This window comes from Mesoplodon bidens (assembly GCF_964165515.1).
Source record: "Mesoplodon bidens genome assembly, chromosome: 3".
In the NCBI taxonomy this organism is placed as follows: domain Eukaryota; kingdom Metazoa; phylum Chordata; class Mammalia; order Artiodactyla; family Ziphiidae; genus Mesoplodon; species Mesoplodon bidens.
This window is the reverse complement of record NC_138178.1, coordinates 101,236,323-101,251,816: the sequence shown is the minus strand read 5'-3', so window position 1 is coordinate 101,251,816 and position 15,494 is coordinate 101,236,323. Positions and strand designations below refer to the sequence as shown.

General features: G+C 47.2%; 1 protein-coding gene across 3 annotated transcripts in view; it reads right to left on the bottom strand.

Annotated features, from left to right (window-relative positions):
* The window catches only part of RYR3 (ryanodine receptor 3), a gene marked incomplete at its 5' end in the record, with an annotated part of 572,808 nt that extends 560,065 nt beyond the window's left edge, over positions 1-12,743 (bottom strand). For all 3 annotated transcript variants that reach the window (XM_081227519.1, XM_081227518.1, XM_081227520.1), the window contains one exon: positions 12,693-12,743. In XM_081227519.1, coding sequence (XP_081083645.1) covers positions 12,693-12,743 — 51 coding nt within the window. The remainder of the gene's footprint in view (positions 1-12,692) is intronic.
* Between the last annotated feature and the right edge of the window lie 2,751 nt (positions 12,744-15,494).

The window sequence follows — 15,494 nt, the reverse complement described above, 5'->3', positions numbered from 1 at the left end:
TTACCCTTTAGGTGCCATATTTTTTTTCCTTTTGTTAACGTACCCTCTCTTTCCCCTATTTCCCTAGGAGATCCAGCGTAACCAACTGTGGAATTGAACCTGCCAGTACTCTGGTGACCATTCCTTTTCTTTCAACCCCACATGCCATAATACCAGATCAAGGTTTTATTTCTAGGTAATCTGATAATCCAAGAGGAGGCACAGCAACATCCAAATCCACTCCCAGACCACTCCATTTACCATGGAGATAATGCCTTAATCTAAAGGAGTATCTTGAATGTCAGGAATTCCATGCACCTTGTCATATGGTGAGAGAGAAGTCTGGGGCAAAGGAGCATATCTTCCCCAACAGCATATTATACCTAACCTATGGGTGAGACAGAGGTTAACCTTAAATCTCTTGTACTCTAAAATCCCAGTAAACCTACTTTTAATTTTCATTTGATCTGGGGAGTTTAAACTAGATGCAGAGCCCTTTTGGGCTCTGTGAGTTATTTGCCTTCTTATGTGTATTCTGGAGGGTTCACCAGGACATGAACATGAGTGACATGCACTTAGCACAGCCAGAGACCAGAGCAAAGCCCAAGAATCAGTAAACGTATTTGTCATCACCTATAAAGCAGCTGGAAGTCAGGCCCAGGTTCCTGTTGTCCGTAAAAACACTATTTGGGACTGCAACCTTCATACATGCAGAAACCCAAGCAGGAACACGTGCACACCCACAGGATTTCATTTGGCAAAGGCTTCTAGGGAGCAGGTGGGAGAGCTATTTAGATTTTTTTTCCAGTTAACTGAGTTAGAAATTGTAGTAAATAAACAGTTTTAAAGTACACTGTCTACCCTCTAAACAGTTCCCGAATCATTGAAGAGCAGCTGCTTCAGGATCCCAGGTGGCTCGTAGAAGCACAGGCTGAGCATGGGTGCTGGGGACCTGGCAAAGGGAATGCCCATCCACTGGGGAGAAGGACCTACCATGAGAATATGTATTATATCACATCATATATTGTAGCGCAGAGGAGAAAATATGCATAGTATGAGATACTGTGCTCATTACAGCTCTACAAACATTACCACATTTAATGATCTCAAAAGCTACATGAAAAGTTATCAATATTCCCATTTTAGAGATGAGGAAACAGTCAGGGTCTTACAGCCTGCAAATGATCAATCGAGAATTCACACTCAGGTCTGTTTTACCTTGAGCTCTTAAACACTCTCTTATCAAAGACTACAAGTAACGATGGTGTTGACACTGATGACAAAGATGATAATGGGGATCTGAAAATGGCGGGGGTACCAGAGAGACCATCAACTTTAAGGCTGATAATAGGAGAGAACTAAGACATGCAATTTTAAAAAATTGGTCTAGCTAGGGAAAATTTATACTAATTATAGTCATTTATGTGAATCATGTACAATTATGCCTAATTATGAGTCACTACAATAATATTTATGTACAAAAATAAATATGTCAGAATAACTTTGATCTAAAATGTATTTGATTAGAATAGTGAGCTCCAGACATATGTAATCAGACTTCACTGTTGCCCAGGTTCTAATGTGCATGTGTGACATCTTTATAGCATTTTATATTTTATAAAGTATGCTTTCTGAGGTCATGCTCAAGCAGCAGACATTATCGGATGTTGAGGGGAAGGAGGCAGCCAATAGTAACAAAATAGGGCTTGGCTCTGGAGACACTCAGGGTGTGGTCATTGCATCCTGACCCCTTCCTGTGAATTAATTATGACAGTCACCATTCTATAGATTAGGAAGGAAACTGAGGCTAGATTCAATGAAATAGCTCATTCATAGAGTTTAGTTTTCTATTCAACACTAAAAAAGTGAAATTTATGGCTAGTGAAACATCCAGATTCAGTACTAAAAAAAAAATCTCCTCCTTTCTTTAAAGAAAGCAAAAGCCGCCCCCCCCACCCCATTCTCTATTAGCTGGGGGAAATCTCACTTTAATTTTTTTTTTTTTTTTTTTGCGGTATACGGGCCTCTCACTGTTGTGGCCTCTCCTGTTGCGGAGCACAGGCTCCAGACGCGCAGGCTCAGCGGCCATGGCTCACGGGCCCAACCGGCATGCAGGATCTTCCCGGACCGGGGCACGAACCCGTGTCCCCTGCATCGGCAGGCAGACCCCCAACCACTGCGCCACCAGGGAAGCCCTCACTTTAATTTTTTAAAATATAACTTCCCATCTACTTAGCCCAATTGTTTTGGTTGTTGGGACCAGCTTTATGAATGAAAATAAAGAGCCAGCTGGGGGCTACAACCTAATCAAAAACAAGGAACCACCAGCCAGCCCACACGCCTAGACTCCCATTACACCTGTCACTCCTCAAGGACCAGAGAATTTTAACTAGGTAAACATCTACCCTTATCCAGGGAAGGGAAAATTCTTGATAAAGATTTTTTTTTTTTTTTTTTTTTTTTTCTCTTTTTGCGGTATGCGGGCCTCTCACTGTTGTGGCCTCTCCCGTTGCGGAGCACAGGCTCCGGACGCGCAGGCCCAGCGGCCATGGCTCACGGGCCCAGCCGCTCCGCGGCATATGGGATCCTCCCAGACCGGGGCATGAACCCGTATCCCCTGCATCGGCAGGCGGACTCTCAACCACTGCGCCACCAGGGAGGCCCTTGATAAAGATTAAATAAGCAACATTATCCAAATTTAATTCCATGGAAAGCAGAGGAGAAATAATGGAAATAATGTTTGGTAGAGGAAGAGGGAGGTAAAAATCAGAAGCTTGGGCCACTGCCTGCAGCAGGACCCTTCAGAGGACAGGGCACTAAAGTACGTAACAAAAATCAAGCTTTACTTTAGGTTCAAGTTTTGCATCCACAGACATGAGAAGGGATCAGGTAAGGTGCACAGCCAGATCTTTACAGTGGGATGACCCTGAATTGCTAAAAATACAGCGAATTCCCTGAAAGGCAAATTTCCATACTTAAGACATCGGTTGAACAAACATCTCCCCAAACTAAGGACAATGTGTTGCTTGTGTTTAGGATTCTGCAAGCCACGTTGCCTACCCACTGATACAGGTAATCAAAAATTGCCAGAGGAAGAGTCAATCAACATTTGCATCAAGAGGCTGTGCACGGTAGACACTCTGAGAACTGACCTTTCAGTCTGTGCACTTGGGGCCGTGTCCATCCGAGGCTCATTTCCATTCACAAGGCCTGGTCATATTATACTTAAGCAGAATGTCAGCAATCCAGACCGTGGAATAATCCCAGGGCGTTGTCCCTTTGTACTTTCCAACTTTAAAATGGATGTGCAATGACATTTGGAGTAACTAGTGTGACTAATGTCGCTGTTTTACACTGGTTGTTGAGACAATATTAATAGCTAATATTTACCGAGGACTTAACTATATTTTGGGCACTCTTCCAAGCACCTTACATGGATTAACTCATTTAATCCTCACAACAATGCTTGGAGAGACGCACTATTACTACTCTCATTTAACCCATGAGAAAATAGGCGCAGAAGTTAAGAAACATCCACAAGGCCGTAGATGTTAATAAGAAAATTTTTGTACCGCAGAGGTATGGAAAAGTGAAATTAATTGTTAGAAATGCATCTGAAGTCATATCCTTGCTACCTCAAAACCAGACTGAGCTCCCTCGTGACCTCCAGCTGTTGGAGGCGTGGAACATTAAGATGTTTTATTCATCTATGTAACTTCCAGTCACTTGCCAAGGTCCAGGCTGGTCAATAAATGTTGAATGGATACCCTGCTTACTTTATATTTTGTGATATCTATATCTATATGACAATTTTAAAGGGTGTTTAAAGGCTGGCACAATCTGCATTCATTTTGATGATCCAGTCTATCATTTATTAACCCCACTAATCTGTCTGCCTGCCAATCTCTCTCTCTTATACACTGTAACAGATGATACATTGTCTTTTATGTTGACATTTTCATCCAAGGACCTTGAGGTGTATTGTGAGCCCGATCCTGCTCATAAAAATATTCATGCATTCCAGGGAGCGCATTCACTCAGAATCTGAGGGTTCATCCACGGCTGCAACCTGGCAGACAGCTCAGGATCCTGCTGCAGATGAGTTTTGCTTGGCTGGCCACGTTTAAGAATTTTTTTTATTTGAATGTGTAGATCAGGCCCATCTCTCTTTGCAAATAAAGCCTGATTCACACATTTAGTTACCTGCCTGGCCCCAAAAGTGTTTAAAAGTGAGCCCTCTAATCTACTGCTACCTAGGGATTTGGAGTAGACTGAATTTAAGACCTCTGTGTCCCTGGAGTTTATAATCTGTGGCCAACGCTTTAGGTGGATAGGAAACTTTTCAGGCAATGGGGCAACGAAACATTCTTTTATTCCAAGCTACTCCTTCCATATACACATATCTAATTCTCCTGGAGGAGACTCAGAATCTCTTCACTCCTATTTTCAAGGCATCCCAGAGATATACATTATTGCCATGTCTTCAGAAATGGATGAACTAAGACCTAGGGAAGGGCAGACAATCCTACAGGTATCTGGTGATGGAAATGCCACCAAATAAAGCGAATGCTTTTGCTCTGAGTTCACCCATTTGACTGGTATGTTCTGTTCTGTTTTTCATCTTAAAATCCCTCTTGCAAAGAAATGAGATTTACTCAAGACATCACTATGGTTTATTCTTGGACTCCTCTTTTCTAGGCAGCCTGGACAGAAGAGAGGCCGACTTGGAGGTGGACCACTGCTATAGTTGAGAGCAACATCTATGTGTCCTGGATGATAGAGATGAAGGGGCTCTTGAGGGACTCACACTTTTCCTGGATTGCCTGCCTTATTTTGATGAGACTGCTTGGATTCAGCTTTTGGTTCAATGTGAAGTTGTGGCCAACTAAATCCCACTTACTGCCCCAGTGTTATTTACAGTCTGGATCTGGTCCACAGCATACAGTACAGCAGTGCCAATCAATACTTCTTACACTGTGGAACATTTAGGTGCCATTGATGGAGAACTTTCCATTTCTTCCCGTAGTCCCACTGACTAGCTCTCTCTGCTCAGGCCCATTAGAGAACTCAACTGTGAAATTATCAGAGAGTAAATGCCAGTCCCTGTCACTGATGTGTTTGAGAAGCAGGTACCTTCCAGTAAGAGCCTTTTCTATTTGCTCTGTTGGAGGATAGGCAGCTCTCCTTGGCAGTCTCCTTTATTGCTGTAGGAATTGTTCTAATTGTCCCTGATCTGGTTTCAGGGACTCTGGAGCATTTGCCTGGGATAATGAAGAGCAACACATCACCAAATATGATAACTGACAATGGAGTGTTGTCACTTGAACATTCTTCTTCTTCAGGAAGGCGCTGCCTTAGTACTCTGTTTGAAGTAGAGCCACCCCATCTTATAGCAATCTGAGGCTTTCTTTTTCTAACTGTTGTCTCTGATTCTGAATTATCTAAAACAAAGTATTTATTAGCACCAGTCCTGGCTGCGAACAGCAATCTTCCCAATGCCTGAAATGAGGTTGGCCACTTTCTCCCATGTAGCTCAAGGATTCCTCTCCTGTGATCAAAGGTCGTAAGTAGATAAAGATGGAGTCTCTGTGCCACCACCCCCAGAACCCAGACTTCCGTGCCCTGGTGCTTCTTCTGCCTACTCAGGGTTCCCCAGGAACCAGTGCAGTGCTCACCCAGGCTTGCCCCTCTCAGGAATGCTCCCAAGTGCTCTCAGGTGTCACCACTCCAATTCCTATTTCTTCAGAAACTGGCTCTGCTAATGATGCTAATCATTAACGGCACCTGCTGAGCTAACAATTTTGCATTTCTGTATTTTGCTAGAGGGAATTTCTTGAGTCAATGCTTCATCCCAAAGGCAGACCAAGGAAAATATTAGCCTTCTGGGTCACACTGACACTGACGCCAACTCAGATTTGCATTCTTACACTTTCCTGAAAGTTGTGCTGCCTTGCTCGTCACATGGGTTGGTTCCTATGGCATAAAACCACACGTAAACTAAACTCAGTAGAAAACTGTTGATGGCCTGTAAGGTTCTGTCTCTAGAGCTCTCTCCTGCCTCCTTTGCACTCTGAAAAGTAAGCAGCAACAAGCAGCTGTCACCCCGGAGGGGATGGCTCCTGTGAAAATTTCTGAATCTCTCTGTGATCTGATTTTAGGATATAATGTTTGCTGTCCCTCTTCTTGGGCACCAGATCCAATAAAGTAAGACCTCTTCAAGTAGTCAAGCCTGAATGGGGGCTGGGAGACCTGTAATCAATGAGGAGTTCACTGTCTAAGGAGGTGGAAGGTGAAAGGAAAAGAAAAAACCAACAAAGAGAAAAACAGGGCCTCGTGCCTCAGTGTCTCCTACTGGTAAGGCCATGTCCGGCCTAAAAGGACAATAGCCCACAGCATTCCTGTAGAGTCAGCAATGTGCTCTGAGCTAGACAAGGGAAGAAGTGCATTTGAGGAGAAGAGACACAGCTCTTTGATTTTTGAATACTGCATCATCAGTCTCAGAGCTGATCTGAACTTTGTTTTCTAACAATCAGGAATCAGAAATGACATAAGGAGGGAAAAAAACAATCCTGGCACCTCACAAGGCCCATCCCTGTAGCAGGATCAGGACCAAGGTACCAGCACTTTTCATTCCCTCTCTCTGAGTTGAAGAGGTGCTATGATGGCAAAACTCACTGAAGCAAAGGAAGCTGCAGTGGCTGGAAATGTCTTTGTCCCTAAAATACCCCACCGGCTTCCAAACAGGAAGATGGCTGAGAGGATGCCAGCCTGAAGCCCGAGGACCCGCCGTGGCTCCCTGGGGAGAAGTGGTGCCCTGCAGCCTCAGCATTGGCTGGGATCCACCACAAAAGCATCTGCTTCATCCAGGTGCGGCCAGAAAGGAACTTTTCAAAGGCCCTGACTCTCCAAACAGACGTGACTGAAGCAGCAAAATCCCTGGGAGGAAAAGCAGGGTGGGCTTTATAAGAAAGCTGGTCCCGGCGCTCTGGGGGAAAGGACAATGGGGCTCATAAAAGAAATGGGAGGGAGGAAACGGGAGGGGTAGCTTTGAAGGGAAGAGATAAGGGATTCAATAAGAAAAGGTGGTCCAATGGGAAATCGTAGCTTTGGTAATTATCTAAGAAGACGAAAAGTAACTCTGAAGGTTCTGTTTGGTGGCTGGAATCCTGGGGACCTAACTAGGCTTTTGAAGGCCCTTGCACCAACTGACTTGTCTTCTCAATCAAGTTTTCTAGTCAAATAGCTTGAGGGAAGCTGGCGTTTGCTTTAGTCAAGTAATTTCCCAGATATGCTGGGGCTGGACCAACATCGGAGACCGTCTAACGACTCTGGGATGAAGGAGAGGCCCTGAGACAGAGAGCATTTTAGAGGAAGGGGAAATACGCTTTTCGACAAGATCCAGTCACAAGCAGGGCTGATTTCCTCGTGCAGGAGAAACACAATGATAATACCCGATGAAGCACACCCTCTTCTCCCTTTTGAGGTACTGTTGGAATGACCGTTGCCTCTCGTGACTCTTCTGTGAAGCTACTAAAGCAAGTTCTACCTCGATACAGTGTGGAAGATCTCCATTTTCTTAAGGGACTCATTCAAGGTCACAGTGAGCTAGGGCTAGAAATAAGAATTCCTGCCTCCGAGTTCAATTTTTTTATTCTATCATTCCACTGCTATTGGATAAATCTTGTATTAAGGGTAGCTTAAAGACAGAGCTAATAAAGAAGAGTTTATATGGATGCGGGGTAGTGGGAAATGAGCTGGAGTGTTGGTTTCTGAAGACATTTCAGGGCCTACACAAGAGATTGGGAAGAATCAGGCAGGAGGATGCAAGTCAATTAGAAAATGATGAAGCCAGTGGCTTCTAAACTAAACTCACTTTAAGTTGTAAGGTAAAGGAAGAGCCAAATGATGAAATAAAATTCCTTCCCAGCAAGTAGTGAAAACAGGTGATCACAAAAAAAGCAACAGAGGCAAGTGAACACAGATATTCATAATAAGATCTATTTCAATACAAATCCTTCAAAAATAATTACCAGGGTATTTTGCTCTCCAGATAAATTCCTCCCACCCTTTCTTTTTCAACATTTTTTCCCCTCAGATCAACCCTAAGGAACCCAGGAAATATATTTGTCTTCCTCTAATTCAGAATTGGAAAAGAAATAAAGAATTGTGAAAAAAATGTATTTCACTGAAGTGTCCTCATCCAGCTTGACAATCATATTCGCATCAGAAAAGATATTCAGACGTCAGACACACCTTATTCAACTGCAGACCTGTTCTTGGTCCCACTCCTCTTACAATGGGCTGCAACGCACGCCAAACATTTCCAGGTTCACAGTCACCATCCCCTCATTCCCTGGAGCTCGGCAGCTCCCAATCCCCCAGGACAACCCTGGTCACGGCAATTAGTGCCTCCAGGGAGAAGCTCCACCCCCACCCCCACCCCCACCCCCGTGCTGATGTGACCTTCTGACACAAGTTAATTTCTGTGAGAAGGAACTGGCTTCCTTCTACATCCACCCAGGGCATTTCCCTGGAAAGGAGGGGATATCAGGTGTCCAGCTATCCTGCTACAGCTCCTTAGTAAGATCAGCTTTCCAAAGCCAAAGGAAAAGGGACTGAGAAAGTGCGAAGCCATATTGGGAGACCCAGAGTGTGGGAATATTCTGCTTTTTTGCCATTTTAACCATTAGACCGGATTCGGCAGCACAGCACAGCCCTGCTGTCCAACCACACACACCTGGTACTGGGTCTGCATTCTGGCACTCCCTCCATCACCAAGCACCGTCGCCCCGAGAGCAGATGTGCTTGAAGGAAGAAGTCACTGCTGTCCACCTCCTCGCCCCGCCTCCCTGAGGAAAAGCTACCAAAAGCAAGACACTGGCAACAAGCCGCTGTTATGTAAATGGACTCAGCTGAGGGGAGAAGCAAGCAGGAATCTATAAACCACCAAAGGAAAGTTCAGTGTCATCCCAACCTGGCACGAGCACGTGCTCTGGACCGACGTGAGCTCACGCAGCTCAAATTCAGGGATTTGTCCTAGTCACCCTGTAGCAAGGAAGCCAAGACCACAGGAGCAGTCTCAGTTCTCAGCCCAAGTGCCTTCTCCCATCGCTTGAGAGCTGCAAATTTAGATGAAGGAGGACAACTTTCTACAAGGAGGGTTAAATGAGGCATCTATGACCTATCTTTAATGGAAACTAATAGAAAGGAACACCATCTCATTTTGAGTTCTGTCTCGGTTAACTTTGTGGTGGAGAGGGCGTTGGCAAAGAGAAGGCTGTGGCATTTTAAAACAGCAAGCTGAGGCTTGGAGGTTTTCCTTTCTCTCTTTTTTCACGGATGCTGTAGTCCAAGGGGAAAAAAATCGGGGGGAGAGACCATCTTCTTCCTGGCACTCTCAAAGCATGAAGCAGTGCCAGCCGCTCCACCAACCGTCTGGAGATAGGGTAATTGTCACTCTTCTCACCGTAACTTCTTGCTCTCAGATCGGCGGCTGGCAGGTTTATCTGCTTCTGAGCAGCTTCAGAGCCACTGACAGTGACAGTGACACTGGCTACGTCAGCAAGAGCAATCGGAAGGGAGGATGATGCCACTGCCAGCAGCAGTGGGAGAGAAAATTGTAGCCTTCGAGAAAATTCTTAGGTCTATTCGTCTGGCTGACGCGCTCTCATTGACTTAGATGACTGCCATGACGAATCACTTAGATGATTTCGGAAGGCCAGGAGAGAATCGGTAGCTTTACACAGCCATTTTCAAGTTTGGGGTATAGGAGCTTTTAGTTAACATGATGTGCTTACATTCCAAACCCCTTGTGTAGGACCTGCCCCCGACTTAGGAGAGGGTGGGCTTCAAATGTATCAGAGGAGGCCAACCAAGATGAACACTACCGCCCAGCTAGTGCCTGAAGCCCCAGTACACACGCCTACAGGGATTACTGCAGTAATTCTGGTCCATTTCAGGTCATCGATAGTTCTAGCTGCTTTCATTTTTGTCACTATCATGATAAATAGGACACGGTAACCATCAACAATTTGACAAGGGTCCTTGACACAGTACTAGTCTATGGTCTATTTTTTTTTAAGTAGGTTAGAAAGCCCCTGCTCTTGGAGTAGCAACCCTCTGAAGTTCACGGTTGCAAAGACAGAATTCTATTTCATCGTCAAAAATCAACCACCTTCTGGTCCAGGACAATGTTAAGGCGAAGAGGCATTACATGACTAACATATGGCCAAAATGCTTTCAAAGACACTGTTTTGGGAAAAGAAAGAAACTCTAAGGTAAAGGTAGGTGGGGGAGTTTAAACTGAAATATTACGTTCTCAAACCTAGTCTTGGTCAGAAGTGAAAATCTTCCACTGATAGCACAGCCCCATAATTCCTGACACCTCTAAAAGCAGCAAGATAAAACCAAAATCTCATGCAGATCAAAAGCTTACATCAATTAGGTTTGGAGAAATAATTTTGTCTAATTCATGGATACAGAGGGAGAGAGTCAGGGTTCAGAAAGCGGCAGTTCTCATCTCAGTATATTCTTAAGACTATAACCTCTGGAGTAATGCTCAATGTCAGGCTCTAGTGGGAATTTAATTTAACATTATGGAATGACAGTGATCAGTAACTTGCTGGGCAACCATGGCCAAGTCACTTGATTTCCTGTGCCTCAGTTTCATCATCTATTCTCTCCCCAATAAGCCAAAGCTGAAGAAGTTAAGCTGCTTCATAGGGTTACTGAAGAACACACCTAAAAATGCTTAAGGTGATTACTAGAAGGAAAAGGATCAAGGCCACACTTGGAATCACTAGCCCCCATGGTCACTTGCAGGTCTCAACAGAAGCCATAACTGACATGCAGTACCTCTGCAACAAAGGTTCTTAACCTGGATCCTTGAACCACACAGGGGGCCATGAATGGGCTTTAAAAGGAGCCTACCTCCTAAAGTGGGCTCTTTAAAAGAGCCCACTGCTCTACGGTAAGCCTTGGTTACAGGTGTACCAAAAAAACAGTGACACTGCCTGATGGAGAGGAAAAGTCAGGAAAGATGGCCACAGAAGCCAAGAGAAACACATAGGATCGGATCTCAAGAAAACCACTAGGACTTCACCTTGACCCTCTCGGTCATCTACCCAACACTGAGCCTGTCTGTCAGAATGGAGCTTCTTCCATCAACAATACCTAGAAGATCATTAATAATAAGCAGAAGAAATGACTGATTGAGGAAGGCACAAGGCAGGAAGCACCTGAGCTGCCATCCACGCAATACCAAGAACACCTGTTGGAAGGATAGCCTAAGGATCTCACAGGGCTTTGGTGGGAACAGGCAGATTTACAGCAAAAGGGCTGTAAGGAGTGGTATGTGTGGTTGTCCTGTGTGCAGTGTGAGAGATGAGGATGGGGTCTGGGTCTGCAGATCAGAGCCAGGATGAAGAGATGGATAATTCTGCAGTATCAGAAGGTAGTACCAGAAGGGTACTGGATCCCAAACGAGACCCAAGTCCCACCCCCAAAAGAGAAGCCATGTTTGGAAGAGAAACTAAAGGGAATTGTAAGGAAGCACTCCATGAAGGAGAGGGAATGGTGCAAAAGATGGACAAGAGCTCAGTTGTGATCTTCAGAGACCAGGTTTGAAGGCGGCACTTGAAGAGAAGGAGAGAAGGAAGGATTCCAATCCCTGACGGCTAGGCAGCGCATATAAAATGATCTAACACTTATAGAGCAATTTACGGTTTACAAAACATTATGACATTCACTATCTCATTTAATCCTTATCACCCTGAAATGTTGGTTGTATTTTTTTCACTTTACCCATGAGGAAACTGAGGCTTGGAAGGGCGGATTATGCGACTCGCTCAAGGTCACCTGGCGAAAATCAGAGCTGGGACGCACCCCAATGTCCCCACCCCTACTGGTTGTCGTCCACCCCGAAAACCTTCACATCAACTCCTAAGGGGCAAGGTGGATGTGGTTACGACAGACTCCACCCCAGCCCCCAACCCCGCCACTTCCCCTAAAATCTGGAGCGGAGCAGCGCCCTCCGGTGCCAGGGAGGGGACCTGAGTGACGCGGAGCCAGAGCCCGGGGTTTCCCTGTCCTGCGGGGCTCGGAAGAGCGGGCAGCAGAAGCCACGGCTCTTACACTCGGCGCAGTCAAGCAACGCTCCAGCAGCAGCTGCCGGCTTAGGGCTGAACGTGCGAGGGGCAGTGCCGGGCGATTTCCCTTCCGAGCGATCCCAGGACTGGGACCCAGCGCCTGCGCCCACTTCTCGGTGCCCCATGCTCGCCCCTGCCCCGCTGGTTCCTTCTGGCGGTTCCCCAGTGCGTGGAGGAGGCGACAGGGGGCTGGGGTGGAGTGTTGGGGTGAAAGAGCGGGGTCGACTCTGGGGCGAGAGCCTCCACTTCTGATCCTCCGGGTCAGAACAACAGCGAGCAAACCCTGGCTGGAAGTTTGGGCATCAAAGGTTTCGGATCAAGTAGCAAGTTGCCCGGAGAGCGGTGGAGGTGGAGGTGGAGGTCTGGGGTTAGGGGAAGAAGGGACAGGCGGGAGAAGGTGCCCCTTCCCGCGCAGCCCCCTCGCGGCCCCGCGGGTGCGGAGAACGCGCCGGGCTCCTGGCATCGGGCACCGCGCATCGGGCACCGCGGCGCAGCGCAGCCCCTCCTCGCCCGGCTCCGCGCTCCTCCCCACCTGCCCGCCGCCTCGCCCCCGCCGCGGAGACTTACAGTCCGCAGGAACTGGATCTCGTCCTCGCCTCCTTCTCCCCCTTCGGCCATGGTTCCCGAGGCGTCGGCGGTGCCCCAGCCTCCGGCGCCTCTGCTTCGCCCGGCAGCCGCTCGGCGTGCGCCCGCGGCTGCTGCGCTCTTTCTCCTCCTCCTCTTCCTCCTCCTCCTCCTCCGGCTCCTGGCTCAGCCTCAGCAGCGCCGAGCTAATCCCCGACCATATAGGGAGCTGGGCTAACACTGCACTGCAGAGCGCCAACGCCAGCCAGGCAGCCCGCCTACCCTCTCGCCTCTCGCCCCAGCCAAGTGTGCGGCGGCCGCGGGGCCCGCGTAGAGCGCAGCGCCGGGCGCACGGAGCGGGCGGGGGGCGGCGCAGGCACCCGGGCGGGGGCCGTGGGGCCTCCCCCGCACCGCGCCGCGCCGCGCCGCGCTGCTCTGCCAGCTCCGCGGAGACGCGCGCCCCGCGGCGACGGGAGGGTGCCCCTACCCCGCGCCGATTTGCAAACAAAGGCCAGGTGCTTAGCTCCAGCGTGCCCAGATTGGGCGCCAACCCCCTCGCTTTGCCCACTTTCCCCTCGTGTGTGTGTGGCGCGGTGGGGCCGGGGGCGACACGAATGTTTTGCTCCGACCCGAGCGCCTCCTTCGGAGCCCCAGCCGCGGAAGGCTGAGAGGCGTGTGCCTGTGCTCTTCTGAGCAGCAGGGAGAAAACGGTGCCGTGAGGGTGTCTGTCCATTCAAAACAAAGTTTGCAATTCCCTGAATAGCCTTTTCTGCACCTTAAGAGAGCCCCATCGCCTCTTCAAAATCCAAGCAGTCTGTTTTACCGCAGCCCTTGATTATCCATTGTTGCTGGACAGAGTAACATCTCGCGGGACCTCAGAGAGCTTCCAGGGATTCCATCCACAGTTCAGAGGTCAGGTGGCATGAAAACCCCTTCTCTCTGACTACCCCTCATCTCCTAAACTTACTCTGCATTTTAGGGTGCCAGCTCTGGGAACTCTAAAAAAGATAGAGAATAGTATATACAGTGGGACCGCTTCCAGGTCCTTGGACTGCTGACATCTCGCCCGGACTTAGGTCACTTTCCGGAAGTGGGAGGCTGTCAGACTGGTCCTTTCTAAAGCTGAGGGTACAGGATGCCCCCTTCTGTCTGCTGGCCAAGAAGTTCCAGGGTGAGAGAAGCTTTCAAGAGAAGGGGTGCCACGAAGAGCAGTGCACCTAGGATGAAGAGGAACCCGGAAGATGTATGTGTGACAGTTCTGGGCTACTGGCGGCAGAGGACACTGAAAACCCCAACCAATTTTGCAGCTTCTGTGTGGATGGCCTTTCTCTTGGCTCTACCTTCAGACCTCTTCCCTGGACTCCAGTCTCACATTTTCTACTGGACATCAGAGATGCTAAGAAAAATAGTGTGTTTTTTTCTTATATTTTACCCAAACTGCTTCCTTCCAGAGGCTGCACCTTGGCCCTAGTGCCTCTTCTGAAGCCTGCCTAGGGTAAAGCAAACCATCTGCACATCGTGGCCCTTCACATACTGGGAGGGCACCTGTCATGCTCACCTCTGTGACCCACCATCCACTTTTCCCATCTCCTGGCTAAACATTCCTCCTCCCCTGGCCATCCCCCGTAGCACAGTCTTCAGAGCCTCCATCACCTCTGATGGCCTAGTTATAAGCATTCCAGTTTGTCTTCTTCCTCCTAATTCGTAGTGCTCTCCTCCCTTGTTTTGGACAGTCTGTCCATGCAGCCTAATATTGGATTGGCTTTGGAGCAGCACCAATGACACCTTATGTCTGCATTTAACTAGAATTTCTGTAGTTTTTTTTTCTCTTTCCCACATGAGCCACTAAAGTCGACTTCCCCACTTTAGTCATGTCTAAGTATTTAAGTACCAGCTTTAAAAAATATTTCTTTCTCTTCTCATTCATTTTATTTATTTCTGTCTATATATGGTCCTTTAAGACATTTTTGAATCTAGGTTATGCCATCCAAAGTGCTAATTATCATTAAACTATGGTATGGCATAACTTTGCCATATCACTAGACACCTTCTTGGGTCAAGTTTCATACTTTTGTCTATGATTATTTGATAGGTAAAGAACCCACCTAAATATATTATTTTGCAGCCCACATTTTTTCTTGTCCATGAGACCACAAATGCCTTTTTCACACACTTTACTGAAATCAAGATACGTGGGGTAGGACAGGCACTACCTGCTTTATCGGTCAAATAACCCCACCACAAAAGGAAGTGGGAACGACACTCCTTGCTCTGACACTGAGTGCATCTGCTTGGATTCTGGGTGGTCCTTACATTGCTTTAGTGTGCACAAAAGCGATCTTTTTAATTACCCAGTCTAGGATTTTTTCCGGGGCTCAGCCTATAGTTTCAGCCTATATTTTGGGGAAAGTAGAACATTCACCTCCATGTGAAATCCTCTTCCATTCTCTAAGATTTCCCCAAAATTTACCAGTAATGATGGTGTAGTCAGGTGATCAAATTGTCTCACCACTTTAGGATTTAATTCATCCAGGTCTGCAGATATAACATTGAATATGACAGCTGAAGCCCTTGTCCGCAGGGTTAGTTGAAAGAATGGAAAGAAAGGAAACTAGTATGGGTAAGATAGATGGATAGATGATAGATAGATAGGTAGATAGGTAGATAGATAGATAGATAGATTGATTTCAGATATTGGGCTTTGTTAGTCCTTCCATGAAGTCTGGGGCAGAATAAACTAAGATTAAGTTACTTGTCAATTTATATATCTGGTAAGTGGCAAAGCTGTCATTCCGACTTGGATTG